Source organism: Musca vetustissima, unplaced genomic scaffold (assembly GCF_032173495.1).
Source record: "Musca vetustissima isolate MV318-11 ecotype Yass unplaced genomic scaffold, APGP_CSIRO_Mvet_v1 utg2253, whole genome shotgun sequence".
Lineage (NCBI taxonomy): Eukaryota > Metazoa > Arthropoda > Insecta > Diptera > Muscidae > Musca > Musca vetustissima.
In genome coordinates this window covers 594,747-609,003 of record NW_026888442.1, presented here as the reverse complement: position 1 = coordinate 609,003, position 14,257 = coordinate 594,747, and the positions used below count along the sequence as shown (strand labels likewise).

The 14,257-nt window shown below is 33.3% G+C and overlaps 2 protein-coding genes across 3 annotated transcripts in view; one reads left to right on the top strand and one right to left on the bottom strand.

The window, feature by feature from the left end:
* Positions 1-14,257, bottom strand: part of LOC133336309 (uncharacterized) — a 424,576-nt gene that overhangs the window by 335,764 nt on the left and 74,555 nt on the right. The window lies entirely within an intron of this gene.
* On the top strand, positions 7,724-12,698 carry LOC133336310 (tumor protein D54). 2 transcript variants are annotated; one of them, XM_061544600.1, is made up of 7 exons: positions 7,724-8,179; positions 8,826-8,835; positions 9,485-9,597; positions 9,671-9,831; positions 10,394-10,453; positions 10,693-10,855; positions 12,601-12,698. In XM_061544600.1, exons 1-7 carry the CDS (start codon positions 7,724-7,726, stop codon positions 12,694-12,696), a joined length of 1,059 nt encoding a protein of 352 aa, XP_061400584.1. In that variant the 3' UTR covers positions 12,697-12,698. The 2 variants fall into 2 exon arrangements, with proteins under 2 accessions (XP_061400584.1, XP_061400583.1); XM_061544599.1 differs by having other exon boundaries at positions 10,693-10,897.

Below are 14,257 nucleotides of genomic sequence, written 5' to 3'. Positions count from 1 at the left end.
CGGAATCTTTTCTTGTGTCGATATTAACATTTTCTGGGAAAAACTGCTTCGCTCAAGAAGGCCAAATATGAAAGTCCTATATATTGGGGCTATGTCAAAACATACAGCCTGTTTTTGTAAAATTCCAAACGAACGAATTCGAGTGACATACGACCAAACCTTTATTTATGTTTATAAAGGTTTTCTGATTCAAAACAAAATAAATGACATATTTTTCAAAACCAAGGAGTTTGGTCGTAAGTCACTCGAATTCGTTCGTTTGGAATTTTACAAAAACAGGCTGATAAACTTATGTTAAAAAACATCTTCAACGATTTTACACCCTCCAAGAATTTGGAATGTCACCTCAGAACCACATTGGTTACAACTTGAGTCTATGATCTTAAAACTAACAAAGCGGTTATATATCCCACTTTCAAAAAACCCAATACTGCTGTTTTCGTTTCGAATAGGACTTGATTTCCAACAAACTAATAATTCAATTTTTTGACAGTTGGCTTAAAACATTTTTTCGGCAAGATCAGATCAAGGCCTATAAATAAGGTCTTCCAGGAATATCAGCTGCTTCTCATGTTTGCTGTCAAAACTCATTATTGTGAATTGACTTCCCTTATGAAAACGTAAACAACGACCAAATTTTTAGTGTCAAAATTTATTATTGTAAATGAATTCATGGTATGATGAAAACGTAAACAACTAAGAATAATTTTATTTGATCAAAAAGATCCATTCAAGATTTGTTGAGTTATTTTCAACACATACAAAAATAAATATATATTTCAAAATAATTATCTGTTTTTTCTTAAAAAAAAGTACACAAGTTTTTTTTTGAAATCAAAGCAACCAACATATTAGCTCTTAATACGGCATTTATATTAAAACTTTTTACCGGTTTAAACTACTTTATGAGGATTTATTTGGCATATATTCAAAGGAATTGAAAATTTAAACCCACTCGGTTAACCAAATCCGGTTCAATGTAAACGACCTTTAAAATAGCGCCATGCCGTAAAACGTCAAACGTTTTTATTGTGCTAATGGCTACACATCAAACCTTTGGCGCCGTTGCTCATCAAATGTTGCTTTTTACGGCGTCACCTATTGTTAACATTGCCGCATCGGCTCAGAAGTACTAAATGGTACTGCATTTGGTTGAGTATATAGAGATGGAATCCTGAAAATATGAACTATTGGAGTACAGGATTGAGGTAGCTTTAAAAATCGCACTTATGTGACCAAAAAGTTCTAAAATTTTGGTACAAGTTGGATTTAGGTGAACAGATAGAGCTGGAGTCTTGAAATTGGGAATTAAAATGAGAGAGAGAAAAAAACTCTATTGACGAATGCCCATGACGAATTGAGTAAAAGACCGCTTATGCCATGTACAGACGAGCGTTGTTCGCTCTCTCATTCGTTGTTCGACCCTTAATTAGGAAGTAATTACTTAGTTCCCCATACAAAATTGTCTGAGCGAACACCGACTTTTGTACGTTGTTCAGTTCGAATCACTCTCTGAATCACCAAGAAATTTGTCCCATCCCTAACAACTGAGAGCATTTATCGAAAATAAATTAATTTTGACAGCTTGAAAATATTTATAAAATTTTCAAACTTTTTTAGTAATATTGAAAATGATGAATGAAAAGTAAAAAATTGTCTAGTTTTTATATATGCAGCAGGATGTAAATTTTGTTATCTACATAATGCAATGTGAATTTCTTTCCCCATGGTTCTAATTAGCGTATACCATTTTGAGTTCATCTTTATCGGCCATTTTGTCTTCTCCTCCCATTCGTTAGCAGGTGGAACGTTTTTCAATTTTTTCAGTCGTCGTTTTTATTTTAGCTCCGTTCCAAAACCTAAAAGAATCTACTAATTTTACAAGTTTTGCAACTTTTTACTTTTTACTCGAAAACCGTTCCTGAACCCATAAAACTGGTAAAGCATTGAATCAAATTTAAGAGAGCACAAAACAAAATGGCTTTCTCTTTCTAAACCTTTTTCTCGAAAAATTTGTCCGAATAAAAATGGTAAACAGGAATGCCTACTTCTGATTGGCTGTTATGTTGATTTTGAAGTATTGCCATGTAACTTTGGCATATTTACTAGATTTGCGTTCCCGAACTTTTCAAATTATTTTGTACTCTGAGACTTGAAATGTTTCCCTTTTACTAGCTTTACTATTAAACAAGTGAAAAAGCGTTAAGTTCGGCCGGGCCGAACTTTGGATACCCTCCACCACAGGTATACTGACAGGTATTTGAAATGAAAAAGTGGACCGATATTTATAATTTTAAATAGAGATATTTGGTACCCAATATGAACCCACTGTACCAAATTTCAGCGAATTCGGTTGAAAATCGCGCTTAAGAACCTCAAAATACCGAAAATTTGGGGTGCCCTTATATGGGGGCTACCAGAAAAAGTGGGCCGATATTTATAATTTTTAGTAGAGATATTTGGTACGCAATATGAACCCAATGTACAAAATTGCAGCGAATTCGGTTGAAAAGCGCGCTCAAGAACCCCAAAATACCGAAATTGGGGGGTACCCTTATATGGGGGATATCCGAAAAAATTGACCTATATTTAAATTTTTTTGTGGAGAGATTTGGTACCTGCTAAGAACTCAAAATACTAAATTACAGCCAATTCGGTGAAAAATACGATAAAAACCCAAAAAATACTGAAAATTAGGAGGTACCGTTATATGGGGGCTACAAGAAAAAGTGGACCTATATTTATAATTTTTTGTGGATACATTTACTACAAATTCGCTTGAAAAACGCGCTCAAGAACCCCAAAATACCGAAAATTGGGGGGTACCCTTATATGGGAGCTATGCCTAAACGTGAACCGATATATCCATCTTCGAACTTGACCTGCCTGCAGACAAAAGACAACCCTATGCAAAATTTCAGCACCCTATCTCAATTCCTTCAGAAGATAGCGTGATTACAACAGACGGACGGACATGGCTAGATCGTCTTAGAATTTTACCCTGATCAAGAATATATATACTTTATAGGGTCGGAAATGAATATTTCGATGAGTTACAAACGGAATGACAAAATTAATATACCCTCCATACTATGGTGGAGGGTATAAAAAGTACTGGAACAGACCATTTGTTGGCGAAGGTTTGCGTACGACGTCGCTTGAGTCTTGGCAGAACGACGATTAACAAGCGAATTTTATGAAGGCTGGAGTCTTGGAGGCTTCCCACTGTTCTTTTGAATCTCTCTCTCTCTCTCTTTTATTATTTTTTTTTCGTTTTTCCATATATAGTTCCTTTGCTCCATATAGTTCCTTTGATCCATATAGTACCTTTGCTCCATATAATTCCTTTAGTCCATACAATTTCTTTGCTCCATATAGTTCCGACTCCTACATAGTTCTTTTGAATCTCTCTCTTTCATCATTCTTTTTTTCGTTTTTCCATATATAATTCCTTTGCTCCATATAGTTCCTTTGCTCTTTATAGTTCCTATGCTCCAAATAGTTCCTTTGCTCCATATAGTTCCTTTGCTCTTTATAGTTCCTTTGCTCCATACAGTTCCTTTGCTTCAAATAGTTCAAAAAAGGAACTGGATCAGAGAAAGGAATTATATTAATTAAAGAACTGGAACTAGTTCCGTTCGTTCCTTTCTCGGAATAGTTCCAATGAACTAGTTCGTTCCGCAACGTTCTCAGTTCGTTCAGTTCAGTTCGTTCTCAGTTGTTCTCTGAAAGAAGAAATACGAGAGAAAAGATACGTAAATATTAGAAGAATACAGCATTTATTAAAAAATCAAAAGAATATTTAATACATTTACATTGTTAAAACAACAATTATTGTATAATATAAATAACATTGCATAGCATTCAAAGAGATTTACGACGAAAAAACTAATAAAACATGGAGGAACGTAAGTACAACAACAAAAATACAAACGAACGAATGATTTTTTTACATATTCATAGTTTTAAACAATGAGGCAAGAGTTGATTGATGATATCAATTGAAATATGCCGACTAGATTAAATATTACATTTGCTTCTTGGTGATAAATTGCTATGGACGACGACAATTGCTATAGCAAATATAAACAAATTATGTTGGGAAAATTGGGTGAAAAACGTGACTCACAGAAGTTTTAGTTTTTTTTTCGCATGGCTGGACAATGTGTCGCCTTCCAAAAAACAAATTGTAGGAGTAGGGTGAGTTTTTGTTGGTGGATTGTCTCATCAACAGCGTAGAATTAAATCGTGGAAAAAATTTAGTTTAGTTTTTTGTGGCACAAAACGAGGGGAGTATTTATTCCGTCCAACATTTTGACGTGGCATTTTATTTTATTTTGCATCCACGATGTTGTTAATAGTTAGTTAGTCCATGCGGCAGCCAATGTTTCACTATGTGAAAAATAGCGTTGCAAGAAATACGATATCCAGATACTCAAATATGATGTTCTTTGTGTTGGTATGTTGTTTGTGATTGAATTTTGAATTTGTTTTTTGTTTCCTCCTCTTTGAGGTTTTAGGAAGACGAACCAACACAACGCAGTATATAAATTTAAAATTTAATTGATAAACTTGTTTTTATGTTTTGTTCTGCTATCGTTTCTTTTCATTTAATAGAATTCAATTGTATGGTACGCGAAAAGTTCATATCTTGAAATAGGCCTTTTTGGTTAAATAATTATTATTATGGCATTGTGCCATTTTATAATGAATTGCTTGATTTTTTTTATTCTATTTATATGAAGGACAATGGTCAATATCCTCAAGAATGATGATTGAGATTTACTTTGAGAAGAATATGGTTACGGAAATGTATATTATATAGGTATATTTGTAATCATCTTGTATATTAACATACAGGAGTATTTGAATGTGAATTTTTTCAAAAAGTCGTCGACATACCTACATTTTTTATGTTGTTAAACTAAAACGTGTTAATGCCATTTCGTGGTGGTCTACTAGAAATGCTTTTATATCTAATTAGAATCTCTTTTTAGTTACGAAAATCTAGTTAACGTCATAACGCTACTAAATTCTTTCGAAATTTATGCAGTTGATAATGCTAAAGTGTGACATTATCAGTGTTGATTTAATCTTTCACATTGAATTACTTGAATAATTTATTTTTGTTCTTTCTAATAGTAAAAACGTAAGGCATGGTTCTAGGGTGCCAGTAAGAATTGATTTTAAATCAGTCAATGTTTTTTTACACTTGTGAACAGACAATTGGGGTCGTGGAAGGAAGCAACTGATTTCATTCAAAATGTGCACATCGTAATTTTTATTCCAAACTTAGATCATGCTCGAAGATAGAGTATATCGTTCCCCCCACAAAATGGCCAAAATGTTGAAAAAAATATTTTTTAATATCACATGAACCGACTGTCTGATTAGAACTATGGAAGGCTTAAGTTGAGTTTAGGGGCTCATCTCCAAATTTTCCGGAATTCATATGCTCATATGGTAATATTGGCGGATATTTAGATAAACATGTTTTTTTTTTTTTTTAAATTTCGATCACATAACCGAATTTTCCATCTGTCCATAGGAGAAAGTCATAAATCCCCGGCCGAAATCCGGCTTTATAAGAAAACTTTTCATATAAAGGAATTTTTAATCACGTAGCCAAATTTCCCACCTGTCCATCGGAGAAAATCTTAAAAACCCGGTCGAGTTTCCAAAAATGTTGATGCGTTAGCCATATTTTAATCGCATATCCAAATTTTCCACCTGTCCATACCAATATGAGCATAGTAATTTCGGAACTTCAGAGGTCCATATCTCGGGAATTATGGACTTCCCCCATGAAAGTCATATATTTTCGTGATCAGGGAGACGAGATCTACCTGTGGCAAAAATCAAATTGTTCCTCAACATTTTTAAAATTTGTTAATCCGGATTGTGGATAGCAACACCGACTGACACCTTTTATAACCTTAACCACACTGTGGTACAGGGTATTATGTCTTTGTGCATATGTTTGTAACATGCAAAAGGAAACGAGATAGACACATGGTTCCTTTTGAGAATAGGCATAGAATCATTTTCTGAGTCGATTTATGCATGTTCTTCAGTCTGTAGATGTTAAATTGTAAATAAAGTACAGGTAAATGGGTCTAGAAAGTTTCTATATATCTTTCGATTTACACGAAATTTGGCATGGGGTGTCAGTACCCCAGGTCCAGAATGATGTGTGCTAAGTTTCGTAAAAATCGGTTCAGATTTACATATAGCTCCTATATATACTTTCGTCTGATTTAAAAAAAATGGTGCACTAAAGACCCATAGCTAGGCCGATTAACACAACGTACTGAAATTAATATAAATTAATCTCTGGCAAGTTTCTTTGAAATCGGTTCAGATTTAGATATAGCGGTTTACTTATCGCATATTTAAGTTCCTTCAATTTCATGTCAATGTTCCTTCGAAAAGGCAACGTCTGTTAGGATACATATATAGAATATACCCAAAGTGGTGAAGGGTATCATATAGTCGGCCCAGTCAGACTTTAATACCTTCCTTGCTGGTTTTACTCATTCAAAATTACATTTAGCACATTGAGTATTTTATGACATTATATTCGCGAAATCCACCATTTAACTGGAATATTAAAAAAAATTAAATTCATTCTGAACTTAGACAATTTAATAAGCAATATTTTATTTCGAATATTCTCTCTTTTTTGAATATTATTTTGGAAGCTATCAAACACTGGTACTAACAGGGTTAATAATGATCTACTTGGAATTGTGTTAGTTTTAATCAGCATCGTTTGCTTATATATTTTTTGTTTGTTTATATATTGTATGTATGTGTTCGTATATTACATACATATATGTATATTCGTTTATTAGGTTTATTGTTTTTTTTTTGTTCATTTTGTACTCTTACTCTTGTTTCTGTTGTTATTCGGGACTGGGTTTTGTTGTGGCCAGAATTGTGAAAGCATTTTCAATGAGTGTGTGTGTGCTTTAGTTTGTTACCACACTACCACAACAAAGGTGACTTCTTTGGCCAACCAACTCTATTTGCTTGTTGTTGGCATACACACTCGATTAACTACTACCTTGCTTTGTGTGGACGGACTGGTGGCTGCTGATGTTGATGATGATGTTGGTTGGTTGGCTGTGTTACTCCGTTGCTGTCTGTCACGATCCATATTTACTTTATTCTACCAAATACATTTTAGTTTTATGCTGACTTTAGATATTCGTAGACTTGAAAAGAAACGAAAATGAGTTGACCCAACGTTTTTAAGAATTAATAAAGTATTAAATACGTTATTCTTTGTTGGGCAATCTTCAATTATTTTTTTATTGAAAATTGACGAATTTCGAGCAGAAGCAAAGAAAAAGCAAAATATATAGAAAAGTGCTGGGAACAAAATAGACATAGCATGATCAAATTAGAAAGTTTAGTTGTTAGTGAATTTTACGCTTCGCAGAAGCTTAACAAAATATACAAAAACAACAACATCACCATCAGAAGATCAACAAAAAACAAACGTTCGTCGTTATCAAATCAAAGGAAAAAAGAAAAACAATTACTCCTATTCAGAAATATTGTATAGGAGGAAATTGCAGCAACAACAAGACTACGCATTTTCCATTACACATTGATCGCTGCCGCCGACATCATCTCATCAGCAGCATCATTGTTTCGTTGTTATCATCATCACCATCACTGTCATATTTTTTCCTTTCGAATTGGACCAAACAAAAATATGTCCGACTCGGAACCAGTTAGTTTGGAATTTATTGAAGATCCATATATACCTCGCCTAGAAGATGCTACACCATCTCTGGATATAGATGGTGCCAACTGTTGCGATTGGAATCATCCATCATCATTGTCCGCTAATCTTGCCGTTGATGATGCTGAAACCGATTTGTATTTACGCAATCTTACCTTAGATCAAATATTCTACGATGTCGATTCCGATTACAGCAATCAGCTGGAATTACAAACCGTGGAAACCGAATTTATTATCTCAAAATTAGCCAATCAAAGTCCTTCAATGTCAATAGCGAAGCGATTTCGTTTGAAATTTTTCACCACCAAACGGACAATGCGTGATGTCAAAGTGACATTTGTGGATTTTTCAAAACCGTATATAGCGAAAATTTCTAGTAGTGAAAATTATAAAAAGTTCCTTAATATTGGATCACCATCATCATCCGCGACAACAATAAATGCCAAAGGTAACGGAAAGTACAATTTTTATTAAACATTCCAGTTAAATTTGTGTGTGTGTTTGTGTTCTGCGAAACAAGTTTGTGTGTCTTAAAAATTTGTTATGGAAATTTTGCACTTAAAGAAAATTCAAACAATGGAAATGTGAAATATATTTAAAAAAATAAACGTTCTGTTCTGGCTCATGACAAACGGTTGTTCCATAAGCCGAGATTAAAAAAAGATTTCCAGACGCCTTGTGCTCATCTCATCCAATTTGAAAGACCATTTTCCGAGATGTTGTCTTCTACTTGATCTTTCCATTGGATTCGTTGCCTTCCCCTTCTGAGTGAACCATCACTTGGCTCGCTTTTATGTGCCTTATGAGCTGGGGCATCTTCATCCATTCTCACAAGATGGCCTAGCCAACGCAGTCGCTGCAGCTCGATCCGTCTGAACATGTCGATGTTCGAGAATAGATCGTATACCTCATGGTTCATTCGACGGCGATATTCACCATCGACGCAGATCGGCCCATAGATCTTCCGGAGAATTTTTCTCTCAAACACTCCAAGAGCTGCCTCATCTGCTTGCGCAAGTACCCATGCTTTAGATCCATACAAAAGCACGGGTAATATCAGCGTCTTGTAGAGTGTGAGTTTGGTCTGACGAGAAGTGGCCGTGCTTTTGAGTTGCTTACTCAGAGCTGATGTTATTAGTTTTGTTTACGACGGCGATACCGAGGTATATAAAATCTTTCACTACCTCGAAGCTGTAGTTTTCTTGCGCGTTGATACCATCAGTTTGATCTTTTCGCCATTTACTGCCAGTCCCACTTGGCAGACTCCTTCTCATTGTTTTTGCTGTTAAGGCGGATTTTCGAGATTTATTCTATTCTGAGACTTATAATAAAAGTTTATTTTTTTAGAATAAGATGGATATAATCCCTTCTTAAATGAAATTTCAATCTTTTCTGGAAAATGGGACAGAAAAGACCCCCAAATCGAATATATTCAAATCTCTTGAAATGGGGGGAATGTTATACCTATTGTTACCTTCTCATCCTAACATCGCTTTTTTATCAAAACAATATCTCAGATAAGAAATAATTTTATTAAATATTATCAATCCTAATTATTTTGTATTACTTCTTTTTCTCTTCTTGCATTCTTTGAATGGTCATTCTGTCAGTGTGTAAGTAATTTATGGACCATACCTTTTTTGTACTTCCTCAATTAATTAGTCCTTTTTTATTATCTTAATATTTTTGTACATTATTATAATCTAATTTAATTTTTCATTTTGCTTGCAGATAACACTGGAAATACTTCACCTGCAGCATCGGTTGCATCAGCTGATATTGCTGCCGAATTTGCAGCATTAACAGTTGAAGAACAAGAGAGACAAAGAGCTGAATGGAGTCAAGTAAGAATTATTTTTTTTTTTAATTTCAATTTTTCATATTTTTAAATCTGTGTTTTTTATTTATAAATAACAGGAATTGGCTCGTGTCGAAGAAGAAATCAATACGCTACGCACTGTATTGGCTTCAAAAACACGCCATGCTTCGGACTTAAAACGTAAATTGGGCATTACCGTTTGGAAGGAAATTACCGATGACATGAATCAGGGCATTAAATCGGTTAAAGAAAGTTCAGTGTAAGTATTGAATACTATTCAAAAACAAATATTACTTAAAATTGAAAAAAAAGATTTAATGGAAAAAAGTTTTTCAATCGATTAAATTTGCATAAGAACCCGCTGACCACACGATATTTAAAATTAAATTGAATACTTGATATGTATTATATTAATGAGGGTACTAATTTATAAACTATAATACGGAATTGTATTCCAAATGTTTTGTTTTCTATTGAAGAAGGAATGGATAGAGTTATATTTCATATCTTTATTTATTCCAATTTCATACATTTTAAAAATAAAAAAATTAAGAATTTCGATTTCAATGCCTGAAAAATTAAGTGGAGTTGGTCAACGGCTGTCTATTTTATGGCAATTCGATACGATTTACATAACGCATCCGATTGTTTTGGTCCATTTTACCATTTCAGTACGTGTCCGTCCTATATGTATTTGTTTCGTTCTTGTTTAGTTTGTCTATTTATTATTATTAAATCTTTATTTTATTTATTTGCTTTATTTTTTATAATTTTATTATTTATTTTTAATTTGTTTTTTTTACATATTTATCTGTTTTAAGTTTTCAATCAGTTGAACAAAGTGTTGGTAATTTCACAAAGGCAGTACATGATGCCCCCATGTAAGTAAATGTGCTAGTGGTGGATCTTTTTTTGCAACATCTATATTTTATTCATATAGCATTTGTAGCTACTAAAACGTTTGAAAATTAAATTGAATAACACACATTTTTTTTAATTATTTGTTTTATTTTTTAACGCATAACACAAATTTATAATTACTCATTTATATTTAATGCAATTTTCTTTAATTCTATTTTTAATATTGATTGGAAAATGTGTTTTTTTTTTATTTTTCCAGTTTCCAACGTACCGAGTCTGTTTTGAAGACCACATCGGAGAAAACTGCATCGGTCTTTGGTAGCATTACCAGTGGCATTACTTCGAAATTTTCCCAAATGAAAAATTCCGAATCGATGCGATCGATTGAAGAGAAAGTTGGCTCAGCCTATGAGAATGTTAAAGTAAGCTATGAACACAACAATTTTTTGTGCCAATCTCATGCGGTAACTACTATTCAATATTTACGTTTATATTCTATTATGTATTTTTCCTATTTGCTGCAAACAAGAAACTTGTATTACAAAAACACTTTTCACTTTCGTGCACAAACATGAACAGAACAACTATATGAAAACAAAATAATTTACTAAATTAGATTATGAACAGGGTGCGAAGAATGATTAAAATACGCTCTCACGAATGCTCACGTCTAGATTTCGAATGTTTTCAATTTATCTAGAATGATAAAGTTACAATGAATGAACAAACATTTGCAATCTCTCGCGAATGTTCGCATTACACGAAAAATTCACGAACGATAAAACATCGCAAGCGTCGTCGATTGATTCATTCGCGAGCATTCGTTGCTGAAGAACATTCTTTTGAAAAACTCAGGGTGCGGAGAATAATTAAAATACACTCTTTCTCACGAATGCTCACGGTGAGAATTCGAATGTTTTTCAATTTATCGCGAATGATAAAGTTACAATGAATGAACAAGCATATGCAATCTCGTGCGAATGTTCGCATTGCACGAAAAATTCACGAACGATAAAACTTCACTGCAAGCGTCGCCGATTCATTCATTCGCAAGCATTCTTTGCTGAAGAACATTCTTTTGAAAAACTCAAAAAAACAAATGTTCGCGAATGCTCGCGAGCGCTGTTAAAAACAACCACAAACAAACATATCATAAAAAAGTAAACACACACAAAGAATGAATGTGTGTGTAATAACAAAACGCATGTCCAACAACTATTGAGTTTACGAACGATTGTTGTTGCTGTTTTGAATATTCGCGAGAATTCGGGAATGTTTGTTTTCATTCGTGAGAGAATGTCAGAAGAAATTTCAACCACCAAACGAAACGAATGATCGTTTTTCTGTGTTCTCACTCAATTGTTATGTGTGTGCGAACCTTCTTGGGCGAATGCTCGTTTGATAAAGACTTTACCGCCATAAATTCATTCGTAAAATGAGCACAAAACAAAAAGAATGCATTTTCATTCATTCGCGAGCGAATTTTTGGGCATCCTGATTATTAAGGAAGGGAAATTAGTTGTGTGTCGCCACCTGTGTTGGTTTTGTCGTAATCAATGACATTTTAAGGGTACTCGCATGGTCCAACTAACAGGTCGTGTTAGAGGCGAAATGATTTCACCCGAACTGTTAAAATTTGACTTAATCGTGTGAAAACGTAAACAAAAAAATTGACAGTTTGGTGGGATTTTCTACCAAAATGACCGATAATATTCGCCTCTTACACGACCTGTTAATTGGATCATGGGTACTCGCATTAACGCAAAATTAGTTGATACAATCACAGAGAGAATGTTGGCGATTTTTGCGCAGTTTCGTATTTTGATTGTGCCACTCATGATGGAGGATATACAAATTTCAAACCAACAGTTTCACATGATTTGTAGTGCATTAGTCTTAAATAAATATAAGTTGACTGCCAGTGAAATACCGGGTAATTCATATCAACTCATCTTGTTGAAAACCCCTTATAATATTGATTATAACATAGGGATTAAAACAGTTTCTTTGTAGGGGGTTAACACAATACGATAACACCCACACACACATACAAACACATTTGTGCAAAATTACTCTAAAATTTACATTCATACGCAAGCATGCTTTTTACGAAATAATTTCATTTTTTTCTCACATTTTTATTTATAACTTCTCTTCTTTTTTTCAGACAAAAGTGTCTACTTCTCGTTCTGGATCGGTTAGCAGTTTCCCGGATGCTCTCAATGAAAATAACTCACCAACTGGTGGATTGAACTCACCTTAAAACCGTGATGAGCTATAGATTTTGCAGCTCGGTGAAAGGTCGTCTTGCATAAGCTGAAAAGAAAAGAGTACACAATATTGCAAAAAAAAAAACAACACAATCTTGTAACACAATAAATGTAATAAAAATTTTGATTTGGTTTTATAATGGCTTGGCATGCACAACCTTGACATGGAATAAAATCAATTTATTTGGTGTTTGTATTTGTAGTCATTATAAATGATCACAGAACAAACAAACAACATCCTTTCCTCTTTATATGTAAATTAACACATTTTGCATATTGTGTAGATTTTTTATGATAACAAAACACCTTACAACAACAGAAGGAATGCTTTAAAACTATTCAATAAAAATATTCGTTTTAATAATTGTCTTAATTATTAAGTTTCACATTACCTATCATACGCTATGGAACAATTAAACATTTCTCCCTAACAACATACACACACAAATATACATTGTGTTTTATATAAAAAACCGCCTATTCTACACCATAAAGACCGTTATATTCATTTTCATTTATCTAATGAAGTGGTGTTAAAAAATCAGGCATCAGCTTAAAACTATATGTATTACTGTGTAAAGAAATCCAGCAACAACAACAATAAGAGTGTATTAAATATTTTTACCCACCACTTTAATTTTTTTTGTAATATGATAAGAATGAGAAATTAAAAAAACAACCTAGCTCACTTTTTTTGGAATACTGTATTTACTTCTTCGTACACAACCCATATTTCGTATGTTTCGGTTTGTTTTCACAATAAAAAAAAAAACAGAAGCGCCCATTCAATTGCCTTTGAATATTACATTTTCCCATTGCTTATTTACTACTATTACTATTTAATATGTGTATGTCTATTTCTACTTATTAAATAAATAAAAAATGTATTTATACGTAAAAAATATATATAAACATAATCAGTGTTTTGTTTTTTGAATGATTATATTACGTTTTAAAGTATAAGAGACATCCAGACGAAACGGCTGAAACTTGGCCTTTGAATAATTATTTTTCCATAAATTATTGTATATTTGTCTATTAATACAAATGCAGGAATTCAATCATCGAACGAATGGAAAGGTTATTCGTAGCTAGGAATATTTATCAACAACATATATATTTTACAAAAAAATATGCAACATTGTTGTTCAAATCACAATATAGGAGTCTACCAAGCGAAAGGCTGCAGTAAGGCTGCAACAAAAACAACAACCACACATATAAGTCATCTAGAACTCGAAAATCCTTGGGTAGTCTATATTTGTCTGTTAATACAAATGCAGGAATTCAAGCATCGAACGAATGGAAAGAGTATTCGAAGCTCAAAATATTTACCGGAGACCTTAAGATATATATTTTATTGATCAGAAAAAATATGCCAATTGAGCCATATCGCCAGTCAGTTCAAATCATGATAGATGTGTATATCATGCGAAACGACCTCAGTCTCACTCGCCTAACTTCGTTTTGTGTAAATGCAGTAAGGCTGGAACAAAAACAACAACCAAACACATATAACTCAATCTAGAACTTGACATTTCCGTTGAAGGTAGG